Source organism: Notechis scutatus, chromosome 8 (assembly GCF_049901735.1).
Source record: "Notechis scutatus isolate UNSWTSFEM ecotype Mainland chromosome 8, rNotScu1.2, whole genome shotgun sequence".
Classification (NCBI taxonomy): domain Eukaryota; kingdom Metazoa; phylum Chordata; class Lepidosauria; order Squamata; family Elapidae; genus Notechis; species Notechis scutatus.
Window position 1 is genome coordinate 13,476,919 of NC_142016.1, and position 27,551 is coordinate 13,504,469.

The 27,551-nt window shown below is 41.8% G+C and overlaps 1 protein-coding gene across 1 annotated transcript in view; it reads right to left on the reverse strand.

Annotated features, from left to right (window-relative positions):
• Positions 1-2,674: 2,674 nt before the first annotated feature.
• Positions 2,675-27,551, reverse strand: part of TCEA3 (transcription elongation factor A3) — a 38,626-nt gene continuing 13,749 nt past the window's right edge. The window contains exons 6-13 of the mRNA XM_026676110.2: positions 19,491-19,547; positions 18,424-18,504; positions 17,099-17,176; positions 15,513-15,673; positions 14,259-14,315; positions 6,707-6,861; positions 5,841-6,059; positions 2,675-4,766 (exon numbers count right to left, since the gene is read on the reverse strand). Of these exons, the coding sequence (XP_026531895.1) occupies positions 4,758-4,766; positions 5,841-6,059; positions 6,707-6,861; positions 14,259-14,315; positions 15,513-15,673; positions 17,099-17,176; positions 18,424-18,504; positions 19,491-19,547 (817 nt within the window). The 3' untranslated portion in view covers positions 2,675-4,757. The remainder of the gene's footprint in view (positions 4,767-5,840; positions 6,060-6,706; positions 6,862-14,258; positions 14,316-15,512; positions 15,674-17,098; positions 17,177-18,423; positions 18,505-19,490; positions 19,548-27,551) is intronic.

A 27,551-nucleotide genomic window follows, 5' to 3' on the forward strand; every position in this document is an offset into this window, starting at 1 on the left:
GAGGTGAATTTTGCAGGTCTTTTCGGGTATTGAATGTAGAAATCAGTGAATATAAGAAATAATTAACTGGAATTTTGATTTTTCCCTATAACGGAGAGAAATTTTACTTTCCTCTCCCTCCCAAAACTTTACCCCATACTGTCTGAGATGAAGCAAGTGATAGGTTCCTTAGATGCTTTCAAGACAGCATTTTGGAAATTAGCATAATACGGATTTTGTAAAACGCTTTCAAGGCCCAATTGAGTTGTCACAGGTGTAAGCATGTAACAAAACTTTCAAAACAAACTTATTTGCAAAATGTTTGTATTTAACAGCCTCTCCCTACTTGCTGATTTCCTGATCCAAATTGCTTTGAGAGAATCCCAAAGGTGCTTTTTTGAAAAGGCAACTGGACTTTAAAAACAACAACACCAAAGTCACCTTTGGGATAACGATGACCTGGATGACTGAGAATCTCCATAGGCATTTACTGTAAGAGAAGCTAACTTGATTTCTGTGGATAGGCTGAGCATTAAATCTTTGAACTGCAACTCAACGTATGGTCTTCATCCTTTGCACTTGTCATTAATCTACCCAACTAAAGTTCTGTGGGAAGTCACCCCCTTCTCAGAAGAATGAAATATTCTGAGGAATATTTTAAAAGGTAGGATAAAATATTTCCCCTAAAAGAGAAATAAAAAATCTTAAGGGAGACAGAAACTCAGAGCTTCAACAGAGATTTTGTGCCCATTGAGAAAGGTTGGGCCTATCTACAAAACAAAAGGCCTTCAGCTCCAGGATGATGGGATTAAGACATGACCCCTCAGGACATAATAGGATTAACCTACCACCATCTACCAGCAGAATTCATCACATTGCACAATCTCCTAAGGACATTGTATCACTCTTCAAGCTTCAACCAAACTTAGCTCAGACAAACACTTAGGATTTGTACTTTGGCTATAGAGCCAGCTCTGACCCCTACATGGCCTCATGGGAATCTGACAACAGCCAATAGAATGCATTTTCTTGCACAGAAACAGGAAGCTCAATTACAGAGCCCAGGGAGGGTATAAAAACCACCCACTCTCAATTCCATGTGGTCAGCTGCCCAGAACCATGTGCTTGGTGATTCTGTTCTTCATTAAACCCTCTTTCCAATCAGCCTCCAGCCTCCATTTTGTCTCCAGTGCCTTTCTCCCGGCTTGGAACTGAACCAGATGGATATTTCTTCCCAACAGTTCAATGGTGCCAACCACATTGGTGCCAGATAAGGGTCAACAAAATCCAAGAGGGGTTAGGCTCGGATCTTTGTGGGAATGCAATGACTCTAAGTTTTCTCTGCCTCCCCTTCAGCTCAGCTTGCTGTTCTCCTACAGTTACTCACTTACTTGTCCTGTTTGTTGCAGCTCAACCGTAGAATCCCTGTTTTTTATGAAAAAGATTCCTACTTCAACCCCTTAGCATTTCAAGGTTGAGAAACGCCTCTGCCTGAAACTTTAGGAGCTAAAGCTGCCAAATAACGTGTTTGGATATTGACAGGGATCCAATCACTTCCCTTTGTTCTAAAGGGCTTTGAAAAGTTTAGAGTGGAGCAGGAGTGAGGCACACAAATAGTTAAGCACTTTGATCTGATCTGATTCGGATGTAACTTAAGCCAAAAAGTTACTTATATGCATTTGCATGCAGCACTTAATTAGTTCTCAGTACCCATGGGATTGTATTCATGTTTGTCCCTCTGGCTTTATCTTTATCTTCAGTTTCTTTCAAATTAAAATGGCATTATCAGCAAAAATAGAACCAAACCGTTTTGTGGTTAATTATTAATCGGTGATTAATCACAATCAGTGGAATCACTTTCCTCCACCAGAAGTTGTGGATGCTCCAACATTGTTTTAAAGAAGAGATTGGACAACCATTTGTCTGAAATGGTACAGGGCGGTGCTTCTCAATCACCATGGACTCCCATCTTTTGTGGCCACAGACCATGGCCACAAACCACCAAGACTTAACTCAAGTTTTAAATCATAACATTTCTTCAAGCCTTTGTGAATCCCCTGTAACCACATCACATACACACCCTGGGGTCCATGGGCCAGAGGTTGAGAACCACTTGGTATAAGGTTTCCTGTTTGAGCAAGGGATTGGTCTAGAAGACCTCTAATGTCCCTTCCAACTCTGTTGTTCTGTTGTGGTCCCTGACTACAGAACCACAGGTATCACAGCACCCTGATATTTTGAAGAGACACCTGTACTGATTGGAGCAACTAGTGTAGGAATTCCCATGTCCCAGAATGGACAGAGCCACAAATGACAGGTGAGGATTTTAATTGGGTATCTGGTTTGCACAATTCCAGGACTTGCTCTACATGGCACAAAATCATTTGAAAATACGAGAAAATTAAACATTAAAGTAACAAAAGAGGACATTCCTCATCATGCAATAGCTGTACACATTTCATTACCAGTTCTGCTCCTTCTAAGCAGAGGCAGTATTTGAGCAAACTCTGACAGCCCAAACACCCTAGCAGGATTCACTCGTTTGCTGAAAATCCTTGGTGATTTAATAGCAAAGCTATAAGGGGGAAATTATCTGCCATTTTGAATGATTTTACATCCCCATCACATCTACTAGGGCTGCTTCTCAGACTTAGCTCCCTCCTTACAAAAAAATGTCCATCTTATCCCAATTTAACTGCCCTCCAGAAACATGGTTCCAGAATTGACATGCTAACTAGGGCAATTCTACAAGCCCACATAGCAACTGAATGCCCAAGATGGAGAAATAGATGAACCCAGCCACAACCATCAAACCCATTGAAGGAGGATTCATAACTGCCTTATATCCAGTGACTGACATCCTTTTCTAAAATACCGTGTTTCTCATATAATAAGGCCGGGTCTTATTTTTTTTTTGAGCCCTGAAAAAATGGCTAGGCCGTCTTTTCGGGGGTGACTTAATTCCCCCCCCCCCTTGCATCTTCGGGCGGGCGGTGACGGCTTGGATGTTGACCTCGGCGTTGGTGGGGCACTTCATATCGGGGTCAACGCAGGCAGCACCATATTCCGGGTGTGCAACAAAAGTACTTCCTAACGGCAAGCCCCCCCACCATTCCCCCCCATTTTGCATGTTTTAATATAGGTCTTAATTTGGGGGAGGGGCTTAATTTCATTTCATGCCTATAAAACATGCTGGGACTTCCTATTGGGGGAGGCCGTATTGTTGGAGAAACAGGGTAGGTATCGCAAGAACAATCGCCTATTCAAAACTAGCTTCTCCGTGTACTTGGATGACCCTGAATCTGTCGTAGTTCATTTGTTATTATTTGCTGTTGTCTTTACAGTGACAAGAAGCAGGAAGGGGGCGAGCTGTGTCATCCCTTGGGGCTAAGAAGCATACTTTACATGCAGATTCAACCTGTAACAATCACCTCCTATAAAGGATTCCAAGAAGCTTTGGAAGAATTTGGAGTGACAGTGCCAACACAAAAGGATCAAAGCTTTGATTTAGCCTCTGAGAAAATCACAGGAAACAAACAAACAAAAAAAGGTAGCTGAGAGCATAGAGTCAAAAAATGGTAAGAGAAAGTACAGTAGAACCTCTGGTCAACACTTCTGACCATGACCAAATCGGGTTCCGACCAAAAAAATTCACATTTCCCTTTCTGCACCATTTTTTTTGTAAGCGCCTAATTTCCAAAATTAGGTTCGGATCATGACCAAATTGGGTTACCACCAAAGTTATGGAATGAATTATTGTCGTGACCAGAGGTTCTACTGTACCTGGGCTGATGCTCTTTCTTTTAAAGGTCTCTTTCTTGACATAAGGTGACCTCTCTTGCCCAAAAAATACATCCCAAACTTAGCAAAATAAATAAAATAGGGCTTTGGGGGATCACTGTTGAACAAAACAGTGGATGGAAATGCCAAGGGGATCAACCAATTCAGCCAATTAAAGGTTGTACCTCTATGAACCTTATAATACAGGGGTGTCAAACTGGTGATCTATGGGCCAGATGCCATCGTGTGCAGGCTACACTCGCCTCAGCTCCGTGAAGGTAAAAAACATTGCGATATGTCACTGACATGAATGTGACGTGGCAAATTTGACACCCGTGTTCTAATAGATGCTACCTGTAGTTTTTGACTCCCAATTACAGAGTCAGAACTGCATACATCCCATCCTTTTTCCTCCCTTGCAGTTATAGTCGCTGATTTTACATGTTACTTTCAATTTGCCTTAACAAACTACACTTTGTGATTTAAATAATCTGTTGATCACCGAGCCAGGCCTTCCCAATCCATGTGCTCATGACATCAGAAACTTTCTCTGTTTTGGAGATATCACTACACATTGTCCATGCATGCACTGCCAAACCAATCTCTGCAGCCTTAAGAATGGAAAAATTTTACATTTTCCCCAAATAAAAGCAGGGAACAATCCACAATCTCTTGGTCTTCTATGCTCAGTGTTAATGTCTGCCTTTGCATAATATAACTGCAGAACACACACACAGCCCTTTCGGTGAGGGCACCAATATATCACTTGAATGAGTACGAAGATAGGATTCCATTGGAGTAATTCATTCAAACCGACTGTGTTTTTTTAAAAAGAGATTATCTGATGGGGTGGGAGTTGAAACTTCAGCATTTCAACCTTTGCAGGCTGTTTTTCTTTCCCTGTTTTTATTTCACCAGTGGACAGTTCAAAGGTTCTCTTATCTCTTCAGCTGCAACAGGTACTTCTTCGTGGCGCTGGCATATGGGTGCAAAGAGCATCAACAGAACTGTAAAAACAAAATGTTTTCTCTTTAATAATGCAGGAAATTACAATCCAGAAGTTTTGCCACTCTGCACCAGCATAAAAACCATATAAAAATACATAGGAAATACTAATCATCTGCTCAAGAGCCGCGGTGGTGCGGTGGTGAGAGTGCAGTACTGCAGGCTACTTCTGCTGACTGCCAGCTGTCTGCAATTCAGCAGTTCGAGTCTCACCAGCTCAAGGTTGTCTCAGCCTTCCATCCTTCCAAGGTGGGTCAAATGAGGACCCAGATTGTTGGGGGCAATAGGCTGACTCTGTAAATCATTTAGAAAGGGCTGTAAAGAACTGTGAAGCGGTATATAAGTCTAAGGGCTATTGCTATCCAGTTAGCATTGATATTTGAAGTGATGATTTCAACAAATGCTTGTATTTCATTGGATCTTTCGACATATGTGTTCCAAGTTGGGGCCAAGATCTATTTTGTAATTCATTTCTCCAACCTGCAGGAGGTTGTCTAAGTGTGTTTGACAAGATAATTACAGACACCACCACCCCATTGTGTAATTAATTGCCTCTACAGAAAGTGTAATAAAATCAAGGCCAGTCATACAATGACTTGACTTAGAACCGCAACAACTTATGACCAGGCCAATTACACGTATGAGGACCACCTGTAATGTGTGAAAATATGATAATAGTGGGGATGATGACCATGATAAGAAAGAAAGAGAGAGAGAAAGAAAGAGAGAAAGAAAGAGAAAATAGAATGAGAAAGAAAGAAAGGAAGAAAGAAAGAAAGAAAGGAAGGAAGGAAGGAAGGAAGGAAGAAAGGAAGGAAGGAAGGAAGGAAGGAAGGAAGGAAGGAAGGAATAGCTATTGCTATTGCTATTAAAGCAGGGGTCCACGATCTTTCTGTGTGCAGCGTTCCAGAAACCGGGCCATACAAACAAGCAAAGCCCCACCTGTGGAATGCAGACAGCACGTGAAACCACGCCCCCTCTGGTTAGTGGAAAAACCTCTCTCCAAGTAACTGGTCCCTGGTGCCCAAAAAGTTGGAAGCTGCTGGCTTTAAGCATTTACTAGCAACAATACAAACCTTCCAGCGATTGCCACACTCATTACAGAGCACGAAAGTTGTCATGGGCTCATCGGCGCTCCGGGTTTGCACCTGATTATAGGTGCAGTTCTTTTTCTTGCACTTTCCGCACTGGAAGAGATCGGTGGCGGTCCCTCCTGTCTTTGCCATCTGATGCTCTCGGATTGCTTCTTGTGTCATGGCATTTCTTAGCTCCTTCAGTTCATCACTAGCCATTTCCTGAAATGCACAACAGCATTGGTGGTATTCAACTTGCAGCGGTGCCCATTTAGTTAGGCAGGTTTCATCCAGGTTAAGTCTTGCTGGCCCTGTTCGGTTCCAAAGCTCATGGGAGCATTGGCACACGATGCTCAATTTGGTTGAAACCTTGGCTAGGAGGGGGAGGGATGGCTGTCTGATAGGCGAACTTGGTTGGTGAAGGGGTTATGCCCATGATGGCGAACCTATGGCATGTGTGCTGGAAGTAGCATGCAGAGCCACTTCTGCCGGCACGCAAGAGGTCACCCTTGAAGAGCTCCACTGTGCATGTGCGCAACCCCCACCAGTCAGCTGATTGTCGGATATCTGCCACGCATGCGCAAGGGAAGACATGCGTGTGGGAGACATGTATATGTTGAATACTACCATGTTAACATTGTACAATCGATTAGTATAATTAATAGGTGGACATTACTACGTTAAATATTGCAGAATTAAAATGTAATGAAGGATGTTGTAATTTTGATTATTGTTTAACAAAGATGTTTGTACTCTTCAACTGAAGGTAGAATGTATTAAAAATATAAAAAAAAATATATTTTAAAAACGTTTTATTTGTATCATACAGGCCTGAGAAAAACAACACGCCCCCCCTTCTTCCTACTGACCTCTGCTGTCATCTTTGCAATTAGGGCTGGCGGGATGCTTCCACACAGCACATTGCGACGCAAACCAGGATTCTTGGGGTCCTTCAGATTGCTAATTCTGCTCCTCACCCGGTTCCGGTATTTCATATCTGTGCTCTTCAGTTCTTGGTAGATATGTGACAGCATTAAGGAATAACGTTTGTTTTAGTCTGGACTAGTTTGGTCTAGTGATTAAAACGCCAGGCAAGAAACCAGGAGACTGTGAGTTCTAGTTTTACTTTAGGCATGACTTTGAGCCAATCAACAGGAGATGGAGACTGATAGTCCAGCCTCAGGCAAGAAAGACTTTAGGCCAATCACTAGGAGACGGTGAGTTCTAGTTTCAACTTAGGCATGCAAGCTGGCTGGGTGACTTTGGGCCAATCCCCAGGAGATGGTGAGTTATAGTCCCACTTTAGGCATGAAAGTTGGCTGAGTGAGTTTGGGCCGGTGGCCCTTTCAGCCTAACCGACCTCACAGGGTTGCTATTGTGGAGAGGAGGGGAAAAAATGAAGTATATTCTTTGCCTTGTGTTACTGAAGTAGTAATAGCAGCAGTAAAACAGGCGAGATAAAAATTAAATATGTGGAAAACAAAGAGAACATGCAGAAAATAGCATCTCTATGAATTCTTGTGGTTGTTTCTGCTCTCTCATCCCACTTTTCTGCTCCAAAGACTTTTCCCAATCCCTGAAGGTTTTGATTTTATTTTTTTTGTTTCTTTGGTATTTCTGCAAACACGGGATCTTGTTGATTCCTCCATCTCCCACACAGCCAGCATAACCCTGCCTACAGCAGAGACTGAGGATTGCCATTAGTCCTAAAACCTAGTTATATCCTTATAATGTATATTTCTCATGGCTCTCATTTTTAACAATGCCTAATATATTCCCAGAAGAGCACACTTTCTGTCCAAAGCACTAGCCCCGTGATGGCGAACCTATGGCATGCATGCCAGAGGTGGCACGAAGAGTGGGCCTCTCTGTGGGCACACACTCCATTGCCAGCTGCTCTTCTGGTTTCTGGCATGTCAGTCAGCTGGTCTTTGCGGGCGCCGGAGCGCTGGAAAACAGCCCAAAAAACAGACTGTTTTTCAGGCCATTCTTCGGATCTTTTTCAAGCCATTTTTGGGCCTTTTTCGGGCCATTTTTCAAGCTGTTTTTCAGGGCCATTTTTGGACCATTCTCAGCCCATTTTTCAGGTTGTTTTCTGGACCGTTTCTGGGCCAAAAACAACATGAAAAATGCCTTAAAATGGTCCAAAATCAGCCCACAATCACTGTTAGGGTTTGAGGATTAACCCCTAGCAGAGTATTGCAGCAGTAGTCAAGCCAGGCAGCCAAAGGAGAGCGGAAGGGCCCCAGAGTATACACACACTGAACACAAACACTGTTTGTAGTTTAAATAGTTTTTAATCCAGTTAGAGTTTAAGCATTGTCATTCAGTCCATTAAGTCATTCACAGTATTTCCATCCAGTAAGACTCACTAGTATAGTCCAAGTTAAGAGTCCTTGCAATATCTTTATCAGCCGATAAAGATATCTTCTCCTCCTCCGGTTTCACTCTCCAGAGAAACAAACGCTGGATATTCAGTAGACAGTAGCAAACAATAAACAGTTCAGTCACAGGCACTCACAGTCAGTAATCACAGTTAGTCACAGCAAGACACAGTTACTCGCAGCAGCACACAGTTACAGTCAGCAACATACAGTAAGCTCTCCAGCTTCTAATGCTTCCTTATATTGTAACTTCTAACCGCACCCTTAATCGGCTAATTGCCTGCTGCATTTTGCTTAAAGTGATAAGCACTTAAACCATGATATCTAAGTTTTATATATTTATTCACTCAAACCATATTTGGTATCAATGTTATACCTAACATACTCCCCTTTTGGGTGAAATAAATATATAATACCTTTACAATCTTATCCCATATTTTTCACAACTCTCCTGGTGCTTACTGGCACCTTGGGCTTTAGTAAAATTATCAGCTAAATTGTCCTCCGACATACAGTACTCTAGCTGAATCATCTTACTTCTTACAGATTGTCTCACGTTTAGGTATCTTAGATCTGTATGCTTGCTCCTTGTTTTTACTCCAATATTTGTGGCCATTTGAATTGCTGCCTGATTATCTTCATGTATAATTATAGGATAATCTACAGTTATACCTATATCAATTAACATTTGTTTATACATTATTAATTCTGTACATAACAATGATAAACAGGAGAATTCTGCCTCCATAGTAGACAAACTTATATGCTGTTGTCTTATTGACTTCCAGCCTATTAATGTCTTACCCAGCATTATGGCTGTTCCTGAAGTCGACTTTCTAGTGTCTCTTTCTGATGCAAAACTAGCATCTGCATAAGCACACAAAATTAAATCACCCTTTGGTTCTAAATACAATGAATAATTCATTGTCTTTTTAAGATATCTTAATATCCTCTTAGCTGCAATCCAGTGTCTTTCACATGGTGCAGAATTGAATCTAGCCAACTGATTCACGCAGTACGATATATCTGGTCTAGACCAATTACTAATATAACTCAAACTACCAATTAAAGATTGATAAATCACCTTATCAAACTCAGGGCTTTGTTCATCAGTGTTGCTAAACTCCTGACTCATTGGAGTCTTAGCTGGCTTACAAAGCTCCATCTTGTAATCTTTTAGCAATTTGCTTATCTTATCTTCCTGAGATATCTTAAAACCTTTCCGTGTTTTCTTTATATTCAAACCGAGATACTTCTTTATCTCCCTAATTGCTTGATCTTTATTCTCTTTCCTAATGATGCTATTATTTTATTTGCTTCATCATTAGTTTCAGTTATCAAAGCAATGTCATCTGTGAATAGTAATAATAATGATACTTTCCCATTTGTCTCCCTCTTAAACAGACATGGATCGGCTAAACCAGCTTTAAATCCTATATTGTCTAGTTCCTTTACAATATACTGGTTCCATTCATAGCCTGATTGTTTTAGACCATAGAGGCTTTTCTTTAACAACCAACAATCATTATTATCTTTATTTTCACTTTTAATACCAACAGGTTTTTTCATATAAATAATCTTATGTTTTAATGGGGCGTGCAAGTAAGCAGTTTCCACATCTAAATGATTAACTATATAGTTTTTACTAGCTGCCCACACTAAAGCTGCCCTCAAGGTTGCTGCCTTAAGACTAGGTGCAAACACCTCATCGTAGTCATTGGCATTCTGCCTAAAACCTTGGGCTACTAACCTTGCCTTATGGATTAAATTACCATCCTTATCTGTTTTTACCTTAAATATCCATTTGCAGCCAATGGTTTTCTTTCCTGCAGGTAATTTGGCATTTTCAAACACCTTCATATCACTTAATGAATTCAGTTCCTTATTCATTGCTGCATACCATTTTTCTTTTTCCTTATTAGGATACTTTTTAATTTCTTCAACAGAATTAGGAACTTGATTAATCTGGCACACTGTATTAGCCTGGTACCTATCAGGCGGTCTAGATATACGTGTAGTTCTTCTGGGAATTACAGGGCTTACAGGAGGACTTTGTTGAACTACTACCTGTTCATCTTCCTCATCCTGTTCAGCTATTGAATCTATTTCTTCCTTTATGGGCACTATTTCATCCTGTATTTGTCTCTTTACTTTATTTTTAAAGTTACAGGGATAACTAATGGGATTTCTATAGATTCAATAATTACATCTTTATTGGCATCCTGTTCTAATTTCTCCCATCCTTCATGTTCTAGAAATTGGGCACTAGCACTACATAACACTTTAGATGTGCCTTTTTCCCAAAATCTATATGCCCTATGGTTTGCCTGATAACCAACGAAGAAAAATCTTTTAGCTCTATGTTGCCCTTTTTTCTGAGTTGTGCAGGAATATGCACCCATGCTGGTGCACCAAATGTGTGCAGGTAACTTAGATCAGGTTTCCTGCCATGCCATCTGGTAAATGGAATTTCACCTGTTGTTGTATTAACAACGTTGTTCAATATGTTATTAGCACACATTGTAGCCTCCCCACAAAGAATCAGGTAACCCAGAATCATTTAACATTGTTCTAACCATTGCCTGTAGTGTTTGGCCTCTTCTTTCAATAAAAGCATTATGTTCTGGCCTGTATGGAGCAGACTTCTTATGCTCTATTCCAGCTACCTTAAGTCTGTTCTGGAATTTGTTATTAATAAATTCCGTGCCATTATCTGTCACCAGGGTTATCAGTTGACGTTTAGACTTTCTTTCAGCAAACCTAAGCCAATTGAAAAAATGTTGATATGTTTCAGTTTTGCTTTTCATTAAATAGCAAAACCCATATCTAGAATAATGGTCCATAATGCTCAGTATATATCTAGCACCCCCATACTGGGTTTCTTTGGACCTATTATGTCTGCAAATACTACTTCTAAAGGTTCTTTTGTTTTGAAACCATTTAGCCTATTTGCAGGCAATACTTTGCTCTTATCTTCACAGCAAACATTACAACGCAAATATTTATCACAAGGTTTTAACCTTATTCCTTCAGATAACTCAACTGTACGTTTTAGCATTTTAAAATTTACATGCCCCAAACGCCTATGCAATAAATGGATACATTCTTCATGAGGCTTTATATTATTAAATACAGTTTGTGCCTCCCTTTCTTACTATTATCTAAGACATATAATGTTCCATTTAAAGCTGCAGTTACCCTTTTGTTATCTTTTTCAATTATGCAATTATTATCTTTAAAAGTAATTACATAACCTAATTTATCTAATACCCTTACTGAAAGCAAATTAAACTTTAGTTGCGGTACATACAACATTTTTATATCCTGGTTTATGTACGGACAACGTGCAAAACCTTGACCTTTCGCTTTCAGGTTCCAGCCATTGGCAAGAGATATATGTTGAGAACTTTTAGACATTTTTATAAATTTTGTCTTATCTCTTGTGATGCAGTGGGATGCGCCACTGTCAACCACCCATAAATTATTCTTCACATCAGAGTTGCCAAACGTGGCTAGTTCAAATGCTTTCTTTGGCTTTTTACATTCTGGCTTTTCTCTTTTTGCAGAACCTTGCCAATGTCCTCTGCCTCCACAATTAAAACACTTTTTAATTGTGTATGCTGTCGAAGATAAATTCTCTTCTTCCAGGTGCTTTACTTTGCTTTGCTGGTTTCTTTCAAGCTTTGAAGATAATTTCTCTTCTTTCTTATCTTTCTCTCAGCTCGTCACGCCACGCCTTCTTCTGGCTTCTTCTAGTAGCCTGCCTGTAATCTCGGTTAATGAGAGGCTTTCTTTTGGCAATACCTCCAACGAAGTCACATAGTCATCATAGCTTTGATCTAATGAAGATAATATTATGTAGACTTGTTGCAGTTCATTAAATATAAGCTCTTTTTCTTGCAATTCTTGAAAAATGCTCTTCATACAGTTTAAATGAACTAACATATCTCCATTCCTCTGAAGATGCGTTCGAAAAAGCTTCCGTGTAAGATTTATATGTGCTCCTACACTGTCCCGAACATAAATCTTCCTGAGGTTCTCCCAGCAGTTTGCAGCATTTTCTTCTCCACGAATATGGACAAGCTGCTGATCACAGAGAGTCAGTCCTATGATGCATAAAGCCTGCTCATTCTTCAGTTTAAAGTCTTGTAACTTTTCGTTATCATCATCATTAGCAGGATCCCAGCTACTCACATCTGGTGGGTTTGCTATAATGTCCCACAAACCTTCTCTGCGAGAAGTAAACTACATTTCATTGACCATGAAACATAGTTTGTTCCATCCAGCCTGGATATCATGGACAGTTGTGACAAATTTACTTGTGCCATTGCTCTTCAGATATTTTGACTATTTTAAACTAATTAAAACAGTTTGTTTTTACAGTAATGTGCAACTCACACCAACTCTCTCTGCTATATCCTGGTTAGTTAGACTATGCTGCTGGGCCCATAACCAATGTTAGGGTTTGAGGATTAACCCTAGCAGAGTATTGCAGCAGTAGTCAAGCCAGGCAGCCAAAGGAGAGCGGAAGGGCCCAGAGTATACACACACTGAACACAAACACTGTTTGTAGTTTAAATAGTTTTTAATCCAGTTAGAGTTTAAGCATTGTCATTCAGTCCATTAAGTCATTCACAGTATTTCCATCCAGTAAGACTCACTAGTATAGTCCAAGTTAAGAGTCCTTGCAATATCTTTATCAGCCGATAAAGATATCTTCTCCTCCTCCGGTTTCACTCTCCAGAGAAACAAACGCTGGATATTCAGTAGACAGTAGCAAACAATAAACAGTTCAGTCACAGGCACTCACAGTCAGTAATCACAGTTAGTCACAGCAAGACACAGTTACTCGCAGCAGCACACAGTTACAGTCAGCAACATACAGTAAGCTCTCCAGCTTCTAATGCTTCCTTATATTGTAACTTCTAACCGCACCTTAATCGGCTAATTGCCTGCTGCATTTTGCTTAAAGTGATAAGCACTTAAACCATGATATCTAAGTTTTATATATTTATTCACCCAAACCATATTTGGTATCAATGTTATACCTAACAATCACCCTGAAAAACAGCCTGAAAATGGCCCAGAAAGGGTTTGAAAATGGCCTCCAAATGGCCCTAAGAACGGCCTGAAAACAGCCCCAAAACAGGCACCCGCCAATTGCACATGTGTTCCGGTTTGGGCACTTGGTGCTGAAAAGGTTTGCCATCACTGCACTAGGCAATTAGTACCCAAACAAAATTTGAACCCCCTTCTTTTTAGCCTCCTAACCTTTTAGGAAAAAAAGTTAAAGAAAGCATCTCCTGAATTTATACAACTCAAATGATTTGAGTTTTTGTTTTTACCCATCAAGGCAACATCCGTCCAATATTAGCATAAACCTTTCCCGCTCTGATGCATTCTCTACCCATACTGTGTGATCTCTTTTATTATTATTGATTAGCCCTTGGGCCATATCAAAGTGCAGAGTTTCAGAAACAAATTACTACTAAAATTTGATAAAAGCAATTTAAAATAGAATTGGATAAAATACAATTTAAGATGAAATTGGAATAAAATACAATAATCTATCTATCTATCTATCTATCTATCTATCTATCTATCTATCTATCTATCTATCTATCTATCTATCTATCTATGCGAAATACCATTCATGCATCATCACAAAATCTCCAGAACTGTAAAGCCTACAAACTTGAAATTTGGCACATATATTCCTCTTGGCTTCTAGATGCTGTGTTAAATGTTATTTTCAGATTCTGGTCGCACATAAGGTAATTTGTTTTGATATGGGGATCCCAATGGGTTATTCATACAGGTAACAATTAAATAGGATGTGAGCCAGATCTCCCACTGCTGCTTTGCAAAGGCAGAGACATCCATTGTAGGGTATCAAATGGAATCTCCCATATCTGACCATTGGGTCAAGCTGTTCGAATCTCGCTCATGTAAATATCTCCCTAAGATGTTTTGGCAGTTGTAACTTCATTTTCCCACTCATACTAATAACCAGCAGACCCGAATATCAAAAAGATATGATTTTCAATCTCGGCTGCCATCTTATCACAGTTGACCTCAAATTCTTTGTAATCGTCTTGGATGGTGATGAAGAGAAAGGAATGAAGATGGGGACAGAAGGGGAAAAAATCATTCAGCACAACCAAATGAAATTCAGCTTTGTGCCCAACCAAAAAACCTGAACTTCTATACTTAGATCAGGGCTAGCAACTTTAAGGCATGTAGACGTCAACTCCCAGTATTCCCCAGCCATCAATGGAGTTGAAGTCCATATTTCTTAAAGGTGCTAAGGTTGAACACCCCCAACTTAGTTTAAAAAATAAATGCATAAAATAATTAACTAATAAATTCCCTTATAAAGCAACGAACAGTAGTAGCAGCGGAAAATAATTGTTTACTTCTGAATGTGGCTTTTTTAAACTGTGGGTTGTTGTTTCCATTCTATTTATTTGAACCAGGAGCATTTACAGGTTCTGATGCTTTCATTAAAGTGATAAGCAACATGCCATAAGTTCTGTCCCTTCCATACCCACATTTGATGTTGTAACACCCTGCCCAAATGGGTAGAGTTTGCATCATGATGCTCTTTTCACCATTTGCCTCCTTGGCTCTCCCTGCAAATGCCTTCAATTTGGGATAACTTTTTATCTTATGGTTGCTCTTCGTTTTATCCTATTTTGCAGACTGCTTTTATGCATTGTCTTTCATTGTCCTTCCTTTGGAATCTCCTATTTTCTGCTGCTGCTTGAATGGGAACCATAAGTAAAATTGATTCTATTGGTATTATCAATCATCTCTATAACAATATCAATTTTGTGCCATGGTGGCACAGAGATATTGCAGACTGACTCTGCTTACTGCCAGGAGTTCGATCCTGACCGGCTCAAGATTGACTCACTCTTCCATCCTTCCGAGGTCAGTGACCCAGATTGTTGGGGGCAATATGCCAACTCTATAAACTGCTTAGAGAGAGCTGTAAAGCACTGTAATGCGGTATATAAGTCTAAGTGCTATTGCTATCTCTATATCAATAACTCTGGCAATGCCTTTGTAGTTATATAATCTAATCAACACTTGTGCACTTCAGAAATCACTGTTTGAACACTTCTGAATTTTCTCAGTCTTTTGCCATACAGGTAACTCCCAGCACAGTGAAAGCCAGAGATAAAAACATCTGAACCAGAGTTCCAGGTCAGACTGTAAACTCTTTAGAGCCCCTTGACTTTCATCCTAAGTTAATTTCTTAATTCCCCAAGGATGTTTTCTTTCTTACCATCCATTTTCAGGGCTGCAGAAACCATCTCAATACACTTGTCCCTAATGGAGTCTCCAGTCAAATAGCAGGAGGGCAAGAAGCAGACAGAAGTTCCGAATGTTGGCATGACAGGGCTGGCTGGCATCCTAGACACCTCACTTCGAGATCTGTCATTTGATCTGAGCAGGAAATCAAGTGAGATTTTTGTTTTAAATGAAAAATGCTAATTTATGACCACTTCAGTATAGCTTCTAAACCAAGACAGAAGGCCATTGGGATCACAAAAAGTCAAGAGCAATCAAATTATTTTGCTATCCCAGCCAAACCATGCTACTCACCCCTTCCTTCCCTAACTGCAAAAATCCAACAGAAGGGGATTAGAAAACTAATTGTTTGCTTTCTTTTCTTGAAACTCAGGTTGAGCGAGCTGGGGACCCTGCTTAATGGCAGGGCCTGTCCCAAGATCTAATCTGGACTGTGCTATTTACACTTTAAGCCAAGGCTGATGTAATTAATCAACATGTTCATAACAACATGCTTAACCAGTTAGGAAAAGATTTAAAAGATGTATTTGTACAACATTGTGAGCTTGGTTAACATGCACTTTAGTGCAACCTTTGGTGCTTAGCTTACAAATCCAACCTGACTTGGTTGCCCTGGTAAATCTAGCAAATGGGTTAAACGACTCTCCAGATTACAAGCTTTGTATGAATGCAGCCAACTTAATTCAAAGCCAATAAAGGTATGACATAAAAGCAATTTCTTTTATCTCTCTTACACAATATTAGAACATCCCGTGGAAAACTTCAGCAGAATTCATAAGAAGCAAAAATGAAGGCTACACAAGAAGCCAACAGCCACGAGGTATATCCTTTTACAGGACAGTCCTTTATTTGAACATGTGCTCTGTTTAAAAAGCTGTCAGTTCATATTTTGGCCTGGGAAAACACCTAAAGCCAAGAAAGAGTCTTTAAGGAGTTTATCCAACATAAAAAAAAAAACTGGCCATCAAACTGAATAGGTACTCAGATGATTTATTCAAATAATGAGATATTTCATGTTACTCAGATGATTTATTCAAATAATGAGATATTTCATGTTCCTATTAAAGTATTTTTTTTTCAAACATAAATCTTTACCGGAATTTGGCACCTCATACCCTGCAAATATCTTAGCCTGAAATTTTCATGGAATAAGGGAAGTTGTAGTCAAATTGCCTATCACTTATACAAACTACGTATGTAGCCTTTTTTTCTGCCATCCTAAGAAGCTGCAGTGAAGTTGATAACTTAGATGGGTCTGAAGAAGTTTCAGATAAAAACATAGGGAAGATGTCTATTAACAACTAATTGTTTTAGGCTGATATAGGAAACATCCAGTTCTAAAGCACTGTAACAGTGAACAACAGCTCTTGCAGAAGCAACTGAAGAGAAATGCTGCCTGCACACTTGATTGATTGATTTGTTAATGCCAATTAGCAATTGGAGCCACTTATTTTTTTTTGGTCCTGCTCTCCATTCTTATGCCTCAAGTTTTGGCTATCCTTCTCCATGTAGCTAATTTATTCTGGTTTTTTTCTTTGAAACCTTCCACCCCAACAATACCTTTCATCTTTGCTATCCTCTTTGTTTTTATGAGATCCAGGAGGCGAGGCTGCTGGGTTGGAGCTGGTGGAGGTTCTCCTAGAGTGGATACAGAGAGGTGCATCATAATTTCAGTTCAGGTCATGATCGTTCAAAGCACAATTTTAGGTCCTTTTGAAAACAAAGAAGTGGCATAAATTCTCTCCATGCCAACACTGTGATCTACACTGTCAAATTATTTACTAAGACTGTACTATTCTTCTTCTCAACCTTCCTATTACCTATCTCCTCCTCCCACTTATGACTATAACTGTGTTGCTTGTATCTTTACAATTTATATTGTTTTATTTATTCCCTAGTATGATTTGATTGCTTATAGTAACCTATGACTATTACTAAGTGTTATATCTTATGATTCTTGATGAATGTATTTTATTTTTTCTTATGTACACTGAGAGCATATGCACCAAAGACAAATTCCTTGTGTGTCCAATCACACTTGGCCAATAAAGAATTCTATTCTATTCTATTCTGTTCTGTTCTGTTCTGTTCTGTTCTGTTCTGTTCTCTCCTCTAAGGTACAAGTATAATAAGAGCTATTTCCTCAATCAGTGGAACGACTTGCCTCGAGAAGTTATGGATGCTCCAACACTGGAAGTTTTTAAGAAGAGACTGGACAGCCAATTATCTGAAAGGGTATAAGGCAGTGGTGGCTAACCTTTTTGAGCTGTGCCAAAAATTGTGCACATGCTTGCACACTTGTGCTCGCGTGCCAGCACCCAGAAGGCAATGCGTGCCCCCCTCCCCCTACACATGCACGTGCAATCCCACCCCCTACTGCCCGCCGCTCCCTTACCTGCACTGTACCTCACAGCTGATTTTCGGCCGGTTTGAGGCCTTTTTCAGCCTCCCGAAGGCTTGAGGAAGGCTTCTTCAGGCTTCTACAAGCTTTGTAGGCCTAAATCTAGCCCCATTTCATCACTTCCGGTTTTTCTGAAAAAACTGGAAGTGACGAAACGGGGCTAGATTTCGGCCTACACAGCTTGTAGAAGCCTGCAGAAGCCTTCCTCAAGCCTTTGGGAGGCTGAAAAAGGCCTCAAACAGGGCGAAAATCAACTGTGAGGCATGCACATGCACAGTGAGGTAAGTTTGCTGCAGCTCGCATGCCAGCAGCACAAATGGCTCTCGCCATCACGGGTATAGGGTTTCATGCCTGAGCAGGAGGACTAGAAGGCCTCCAAGATCTCAGGTCCCTTCCTATGCTGTTATTCTGTATCTTGCTAGATCAGTAGAACCAAAGTAAAATGATCAGTAGTAGACTTAACACAAGGGCTGGATTAGCTTACCTGTCCACCAACAGTCTCTTGGGAGAGGAAGTAGAGGAACTAGAAGTAGAGCTAGAAGATCTTGAATCTTTGGAATCCCTCCTTTATAAGGGGGGAAAAAGAAGAATATGGGCAAAGATGCATACATTGTTAGACCTCCTCGCTGTAAAATCGATTCTGACTCAACTTAGGACTGCAATGACTTACAACAGAAATCCTGGTCCCAGTTGTGGTCATAATTCATGGACTACCTGCATCCTGTCGGTCAAAAAGTGCTTTGGATGCGACGCTCCTATTTAACGCTCTGAAAGCTCAGGATGCTGTGGGTTACACTGCATTAAAACCTACTAATTCTGGCTACAATGGATGGGGAGGGCGGATGGCCAAGTATATAGACTGCAACGTCACTGCTGCATAAAGGGCCAACTCCTGTTTGTGTAGAAAGCTGTACTGCAATTACAAACTCATTTATAATGCAACATTTGCATACACAAACAAGAAGTTGCGGTTGCTGTTGTAGCGATGGTGGGGGAGGGGAGGATTTCCTGTGGCCACCTTAATAATGGTTCTCCTTTTCCCTTTCTAATTCTTTACATCTTTGCACAGGGCTGGGCTTCAAAAATTTTAGCAAAGGGTTCTCTGCCCAGTTGCTGGGGGTGTGTGGCCATGGTGGGCGTGGCTTAGTCAGCCTCCTGCACCACAGCGGGGGTGGGTGGGGGGGTGTCCTTTCCTTGAGCCTCCAGGAGAGTGAAAACAGCCTCCCTGGGCTCCGGAGGCTCTTTGGAAGCCAGAAATGGGTCCATTTCCAGCCTTCCTGAACTTCCTGGAGGCCCGTTTTTCCTCCTCCCAGAGCCTCTGCTGCGCCCTGCACTTACCTGCATCCAAAATGGGTTGTGTGGGGACTCCTGGGAGGGGAGGGGACCAGCCAGGAGTGGGATTTGGGGGGTCCTCCGAAACTGCAGCGAATCTTAGCTAGGGGCTTTCCCGAACTCCTGCGAACCCCCAGCAGCCCCACCCCTGTCTTTGCCTCTTTTAAGAACCTTCCTAGGTGATGAGCAGGAGTTCTCTCCAGAGCCTTGAAAACATACCTCTCTTTTTTGAGCTCCAAGTGTGACTTTCGGGAAGTAGAAGCGTCTTTGGGGTCTCTGCATGGCGAGAACAAACGTTAAGACTGTGTTACATCTCGGCTGGACAATACTCAGAGGTGACTTTTTCTGATGACATAATAAATGACTGCTGTCTCAGCTCTGCAAGTCACGGTTGCAAGTCATTCCTCAAGTCAGTTTTCTCTAGATAAAACAGGATAATCAGAATATCCGTCTTCCAATGACAAAAAACAAAACAAAACCCCACAAACCCACTGAAGCATAAGGACACTCGAACTCAAGCGGTACTCTGCAACTTGTAGCCGGTCACCTAGTAACCATTCGAAGTTATAACAGACCTCCCTGAGCGTATTTACAACCGGGTTACGAAATTCCGATACCCCTTCGTAGTCATGTGACCCCATCTCGGCAGCCAGCTTGCATTTATGCCCATTGGCAGCTGTTGTGGCCCAGCAGCAGCCAGCAGAGCTGGCGGCAGACTCGGACAGTGAGGAGATTGGGGAGGAACATGGGCCAGTCCTGGAGTCTGGGGAAGGCTCTGAGGAGGGCTCTGCGTCGGAGGCAGAGACGGGGCCAGGGCCGACTGACAGTTAACAGCTGCCTTCAGAGTCGGAGATCAGTGAGGCAGAAGAATAGCTGGAGCCTGTTCTCGATGTGCACATGCACAGAGCTGCCAGGAGAAGGGAACAGTTAAGGAACAAGGATCGACTCGGGAGTAAGGGTACAGGTGGACGGTGAATGGCCCCTCCCACAGGGAATAAAGAGGAGCGAAAGGGGAGTGGTGTTCACAGGAGACAATTAGTTCAATTTATTAGATCTGTTCCTGACTTCTTGCCAAGTAATTTCTGCTACAGCGTGGCGTTTGGAACATATCAGCCTGGCAACTCTCCGAGCCTGATAAAGGTCAGTAGTTGTGAAATCTCATGAAAGACTGTTTGGCAGGACTTTGCTGGAGAGGAATTCACTTTAACCTAAATAAAAGGGGTTTTATCGGGACAAGGAGTCTGCTTCATGATCTTGGGAAGCCTAGGTCAGAACAACAGCCTCCTTGCAGTCACATGACCAGATTGTCAAGACTGACTCATAACACACTTCAACTCGCAGCTTGGCAACAGAGACAACAGGAGGGGGAACCCTTGGGATATATTGGGAGGGAGATGAGGAATTTAAGTGAGCTGTCTGCAGCCTGAAAAAATCCCAAGACTTGAAGGCCGTGCAACGGGGACCTTCTGAAGGTGCAGACTGTTTTCCCCAAAACAAATCGGACATGTTGGATTGGTGGACAAGGAACAGGGAGTGGCCCAAAGGGGGGAAAGGGGAAATTAAATTATGCTGGTTTTCGCACGCAAACCTCAGAGTGAGCTTTGCTGCTTCTGTGCCTGTATGTTTCTATCAGCAAAGTTATACTCTTGGTTAAAAATAATGTCCCCAGATTTTTTTTTCTTTTGCTGTGTACGTCAACGGGATGGTCGACACAGGTTTTGCAATTGGTTTTGACCAAAAACAGCATTAGCTTCCAGTTTTTGGCAAAACTGGCCATAGTGAACAATTGGTTAATGGCCCTGGTGTTTGCTTAATGACTGCTGCAAAACAAAAAAAGATCACAAAATCTGGTACAGGTCAGGTACGTTGGTGAGCCATTTTACAACCATTATGGTCATAAGTCAAGGACATATTTCTTGCTAAGCTTTCTCCAACCTGGTTCCCAGAGTGAAGCAGATTTGAGAGGTTATGTTCACGGTCAATTTCAGGCTTCTTGTTTTAAGGAAAAGGCCTGTCTCCCCACCAGATTACAACAAGGCTGTTAGAACAAAAACCACAACATCTCCACCCATATATACAACACGAGGATTAATTGGTTCTAAGTGGGAAAATGTTCCGTTCCTGAAATTGCTTCCCTGTCATCTCAGTCAGTCTTGCTTGGAAGACTTTCTGTCAGGCTGCGGCAGCTGCCAAAGAATCTGAAAATAAACAGGATTACAGCTGGGATACCCTGGAGGTTTTCTCAACCAAACTTCTTGTGGAAATTTGTGTTCGGTTTACCAAGAATCTGCCATGTCCTGTCCTTCCATCCTGGAAAAAGGAAGCTGAAGATTTCCTACCTCCCTTCCCCATTCAAGCAGAGGCAATGGCAGATAGTCCTCGACTTAAGACCCCAATTAAGCCCAAAAGGTCTGTTGGTTAAGAGAGGTTTGTCCCATTTTAACACCTCCCTTGCCAGAGTTGTTAAGTGAATCCCTGTGTCAGGATTCTGGCAGTTACCCCAATTAAATCATGAGTCTCAAGCCAAACTTCCAAAACTTCAAAAGGATTTATTGGAAGTTAACATGTCCGACATTGTCTGGGTGTAGCAGACTTCGAGATACATCATTCGTTGGCACCCTTGACCCTGGTTTTCCCCCACCCGCTGGGTGTATCATAATTCATATTCTCCAATGGGACACATCCATAGCCAAGAGTCATCAATCATGCTCTCCAGTTAGAATTTTGCACGGCAGAAACTTCGGTCACCTAGTTACTATCTTTGAAAACATTTATGGAATGCATTTTCGATTTCCAAGCTGCCGCACTGCTCTTTCAAACCCCTTTCCCCCCTCCCTTTCTGTTGGCAACTCTAAAAAGACCACAGAAATATTTTAGGAGTTGATGCCCTGCATTAGGAACACAGTTGTTAAAGTGCATCTGGCTTCCCCATTGCCTTTGCCTTGTCAGAAGGATGCAAAAGGGGATTACGTGACCCCCAGGACATTGCAACCGTCATAAATGTGAGTAAATCGTGCCACGTGTCTAAATTCTGATCCCATGATTGTGGGCATACTGCAACGGTTGTAAGTGTGAAAAGTGGTCATTCGTCACTTTTTTTCCTGTGCCGTTGTAACTTTGGTCATTAAATGAACTGTTGTAAGTTGAGGACTACCTGTATTTCTTTGTGATTGTGCTTCCTTTGCTTTAGAATAGCCTCTCTCTCAACAACACCTACTTTTCCTTCCTTTAGAAAACCCATTTAAACTCTGATGTCAGGAGTCTCCAACCTTGGCAACTTTAAGACTTGTGGACTTCAACTCTCAGAATTCCTCAGCTTCTGGGAGTTGAAGTCCACAAGTCTTAAAGTTGCTAAGGTTGGAGACCCTGGTAATAGACCCACCTGGGATGCAAAAGTTATCCTGGAGACTTAGACAGCAAACCCTTATTATGAATTCTGATTTCTTTTTTTTAACAGAGTTTATGATCTGCTGTGTTTCACAGTATCGGCCTTCTTGTGAACTCTCCCTGGAGTCTCTCTGGAATGCAACCGTTTATACAAATTACAAATAAACAAAAGATGTGCCTGCCTTTGCTTGGCAATCAGCTGGAGACCTCCTGAGAGGTTAGATGGATATTTACTAAGGTTTTAGCCTGTCCTGCAGTAGCAACCCCTTTGATTCAGCACTACAACACAAGCCCTAATGAAGCAGGCTGAGACACGGGATGCGTTTAAGGAAGGAATTGGTCAAACATCTCCAGCCGTCAGCATCAGGCGTGGGAGGACAGGCAAGTAAATTGTCCTGATGACATCACAATGGAAGCCCTGCAACTTCAGTACAAGGGCGGAGTTCACATGATGACATCACAGCCTGTGTGGTGTCGTTTTTCCAAAAAAAAAAAAACCCACCCTGGTTTTAAGAGGCGATGCATCAAAATCTACACAAAATGCGATTTACTAAAGCAATTAAATACATTGCATTTTGGGCTACAGTATTGTGGCCTGTCGGCCGCCGGCCCCTCCAGCAGCTGAATCAAGAGGAGGAGGCGGCAGCGTGGGTCAGCATCAAGGCAACCTGAGAGCTCCAAGAGGGAAGAGGAAATGGAGCTGGTAGAGAGAGAGAGAGACAGAGGCGGACCCTGGGCCATCCGTGAGCCCTCAGATGGAGAGTCAACAGCCTCCAAGTCTGGACGTGGCTGATGAGGAAGAGGAGAAACAGCTGGGTCCAGTGCCTGAAGCATGGATGAGCAGAAAGCAGAGGAGAGGAGAACAGCGGAAATCTATGGGACGGTCCTTGAGATGGAAGAGCCACCACTGCTAGCAAAGCCCCACCCTAGCTCTGGGGATAAAAGGCAGGGGGAGGAGATGAATAGATGTGGCAGACAACTATTCATCTCCCTGCTGGACAGACTTGTTAGCCTGAGGTGAAAGAGAAACTTTTTGCTGGGGTTCCTAATAAAGGAATCATTGCTTCAACTACAGAGGGTTTGTTGTGTTTGGGGACCTAGGTCAGAACATAGATTGTCAGGTGCAAAGAACCCAAACCATTCATAAAGTTGCAGTATAGAAGATTTATTCAAGCTTATGCACAAGAATCTCCTCAATTAGCGGCCATCACTAAATTGGCGCTAGATAAAGGTCAGCAGAATTCAAGTAGGGTTCAACTTGGCTGACTATGAAGGGATTCCAAACTGATGATGCATTTAACTCTGCCTTCCAGCTCTACTTGCTCTTCCCCTACACACATCCTACCTAGAGTCGAGAATTAGATCTGATGTCATCTGATATTCCTCAACCCACCCACCCCCCATTTTTACAATTTGGTGAACCAAGGAAACCTGCTTGACAGTTACAGCTTTTCCATCTTTCTGATGGCAACTTGACACCGAAAGATGTATGTGTCCTCTTTATAAAGAGGAGACATCAGAACAAATACCCAGAGTTTCTGAAGTTTGTTTTTCAGTTTGTTTGTAATCTATGCAGAGTCTCTTTTCTAAGCCTTTTTTCTGAACGTGGAAAGACACGATGAAAACTGCATTCGAATGAGGCAAAATAAGTAAGCCTGCTGGTAAAGTACCTAGAAGGTAAGGGGGAGAGAGAGAGAGACTCTCCCCCAGAACTGAATGTGGAGTTTAAACTTTTATGAGGTTACGAGTCAAGTGAAATTGCTTTAAAAAGGAGGCAATAAAACATACAAATAAACCAGAGAGCTGCAGCATTTTTTAATCTTTTAAGCTCATATTTTACAGAAGAGCCTACATTTTGCTTAGAAAGGGCAATCTGTATTATTTATGAGTTTGGGTAGTAACGCAGCTGAGAGATGGACACCCCATAAGCAAGAAATGTACTGAGTCGCTCTTAATTTTGAAGGCAGCTGTAGGCCAGCCATTTTTTTTTAATACAACTGCTATATTCATTGAAGACCTATGTATGCCTTGTCCCTCTGCGTCAATAAAGTGCCACACTTCAGTAAACTGTTTCCACTAAAAGAAAGAGGAGATCAAAAAGTTATCTAGTCCTAGCACAATGTAGGCACAAAAAGATGGAGTATGCTGCTTTTGTTAAAGACAGGTAGCTACATGCATGGCCAACAGATGGCAGCAGCTCTCAACCCTGCCTGGTACGAAAAAAGCTAAGCAGGGACAAATGTGGCTAGGATTGGATGAGTTACCTACCCTAGGGCTAAAAGATAGACCAGCAATTTTCAAACTATATTCTTGATGGCATTCCGAGGAAGGGAGGGAGGGAAGAAGGATGGATGGATGGAAGGAAGGAAGGGGAGGGGAGGGGAAAGAGGGAGGGAAGAAGGATGGATGGATAGATGGATGAAAGGAAAGAAGGGGAGGGGAGGGGAAGGAGGGAGGGAGGAAATCAGTTGAACACTGTCAATATTCTATTATTAAAGCTCTGCCTAATGATCATGGGCCCTGGGAATTCTTTATCTAACAGTTGCTACATATAGCTTAATATGCTTCTTAATTAAATGATAAATTTACTGATTTATGTAAACAGCCATCAATGAATTAAAAAGGCACAAATCTGGAGGAGAAAAATGAAATATTGAGGGAGAAAGAACAAGAGAAGAGCATCTTGTAGTACCACAGATCTATTACAGAATTGAGGAATATTCAGTAAATTGGCCTCTTTTTGCTCAACTATATATCCATCTAAGTAGCAGATGTGCTGCAGACTTTAATAAACTTTGGAGGAACTTCCCAAAGCCATCAGTTCAGTGCACCTCTGTCATCTTTCAAACAGCGAGTTAGCTTAGTCCAGGGACAAAATCTGACTCACCAGCATTGAAGTGGAAAGTGAAATTAAAGAGGCTCTCTGGCAAAATAAAACTGGCATTTCACCAAGGACAAACAAGATCAAGGGAGAGACATATTTCATCTTTAAAAACCCTAGAAACGGGCTTCTTTCCCGAGATAAGAATGACGCTAAAGGCCTGATAATATTCTTTAATTCAAAAAGCTGGTAATTACTTTTTAAGCTGTAAACCAGGAGATAATCTTTTACAGAACGGAAGCTGCATTTATAAAGAATATTATTTGCAGCTCTAAAGATGCATATCTTTAACAGGAACAGAAATATTTTGGCCTTTGGGGGAAGATTTGAGGAAAGTTAACTATGTCCATTGTGCTGATAAATGTTAGTAATCTCAAATCAATTAGGGGAATGGTGGTATTAAGGAAAACAGTCTTTGGCCTGCAAATCTTGCCACTTCTACCAAATGTAAGGAAAGTTGGTAGAAAGGGAAATTCTTACTTTCTCCCCCACAGAAGCTTGCAAGTAAGGAAGAAAAGGTCTTTGAACGTCCAGTGACGAATCAAAATACAGGTTCCAAAATAAATGATCAAGGCTACCTATACTATTCATTGTTACTGCATCCAGTTTTGGTCACCACACTATAAAAAAGATGTTGAGGCTCTAGAAAGAGTGAAGAGAAGAGCAACCAAGATGATTAGGGGACTGGAGACTAAGACATAGAACAGTTACAGGAGGAATGGTTACAGGAACTGGGCATGGCTAGTCTAGTGAGGAAAAGGATCAGGGGAGACATGATAGCAGTTTTCCAATATTTGAGGGGCTGCCACAGAGAGGAAGGGGTCAAGCTATTTTCTAAAGCAGTGATCCCCAACCTTTTTTATGCCGCGGCCCGGTATCCCCAACCTTTTTCATGGCGCGGCCCGGTACCGGCATCAGCTGGGCGCCGCCATCTTGTTTTGATGAAAAAGTGCTTCCGGTGAGCTCACCGGAAGCACTTTTTCATCAAAACAAGATGGCGGCGCCCAGCGCTTCCGGTGAGCTTTTCCGGGTAGAAATGGCTTTCTACCCGGAAAAGCTCACCGGAAGCACTTTTTCATCAAAACAAGATGGCGGCGCCCAGCAAACCAGCGGCCCGGTAGGACTTGTTCCACGGACCGGTACCGGTCCGCGGACTGGTGGTTGGGGACCCCTGTTCTAAAGCACCTGAAGGCTAGACTGAAGCTGATCAAGGAGAGAACTTGGAAATAAGGAGAAATTTTCAGACAGTGAGAACAATCCACCTATGGAACAGCTTGCCTTCGGAAGTTGTGGGAGCTTCATTACTGGAAGCTTTCAAGAAAAGATTGGACTGCCATTTGTCAGAAACGGTGTAGGGTCTCCTGCTTAGGCAGGGGGTTAGACTAGATAGCAATAGCACTTAGACTTATATACCACTTCACAGTGCTTTACAGCCCCCTCTAAGTGGTTTACATAGTCAGCCTATTGCCAACAATCTGGGTCCTCATTTTACCCACCTCGGAAGGATGGAAGGCTGAGTCAACCTTGAGCCTGGTGAGATTTGAACTGCCAAATTGCAAGCAGCCAGCAATCAGCAGAAATAGCCTGCAGTACTGCTCTCCAACCAGTGTGCCACCATGGCTCAGATGACCTACAAGGTCCCTTCCAACTCTGTTAATCTGTATAATCTGTATAGAGTATGCACCAAAAGAACAGTGGGAGACATACCCCTGCAAACGAAGAGAGGCATTCATATTTATGTATTTCAGAAAGGGAAATGATGCATGCACACATATTTGTAAGTAATAATGTAACAGACCCCAGGTTCCTTCCTGCCCTCCTGTTATATGCAGAGAATAATGGTCTTAGTTAGAAAAAAACATGTGCATCTTGAGCTTCAGGGATTGCTTTGGGAATATTCTGATAAAATTCAACACAGGTCACTATGAGTTGCAATGACACATTCCTCATGTCTTCATTTGTCTATTAAACAGTCCCATTCATCTGAAAGCTTGATTTCCCCCCCACCAAAC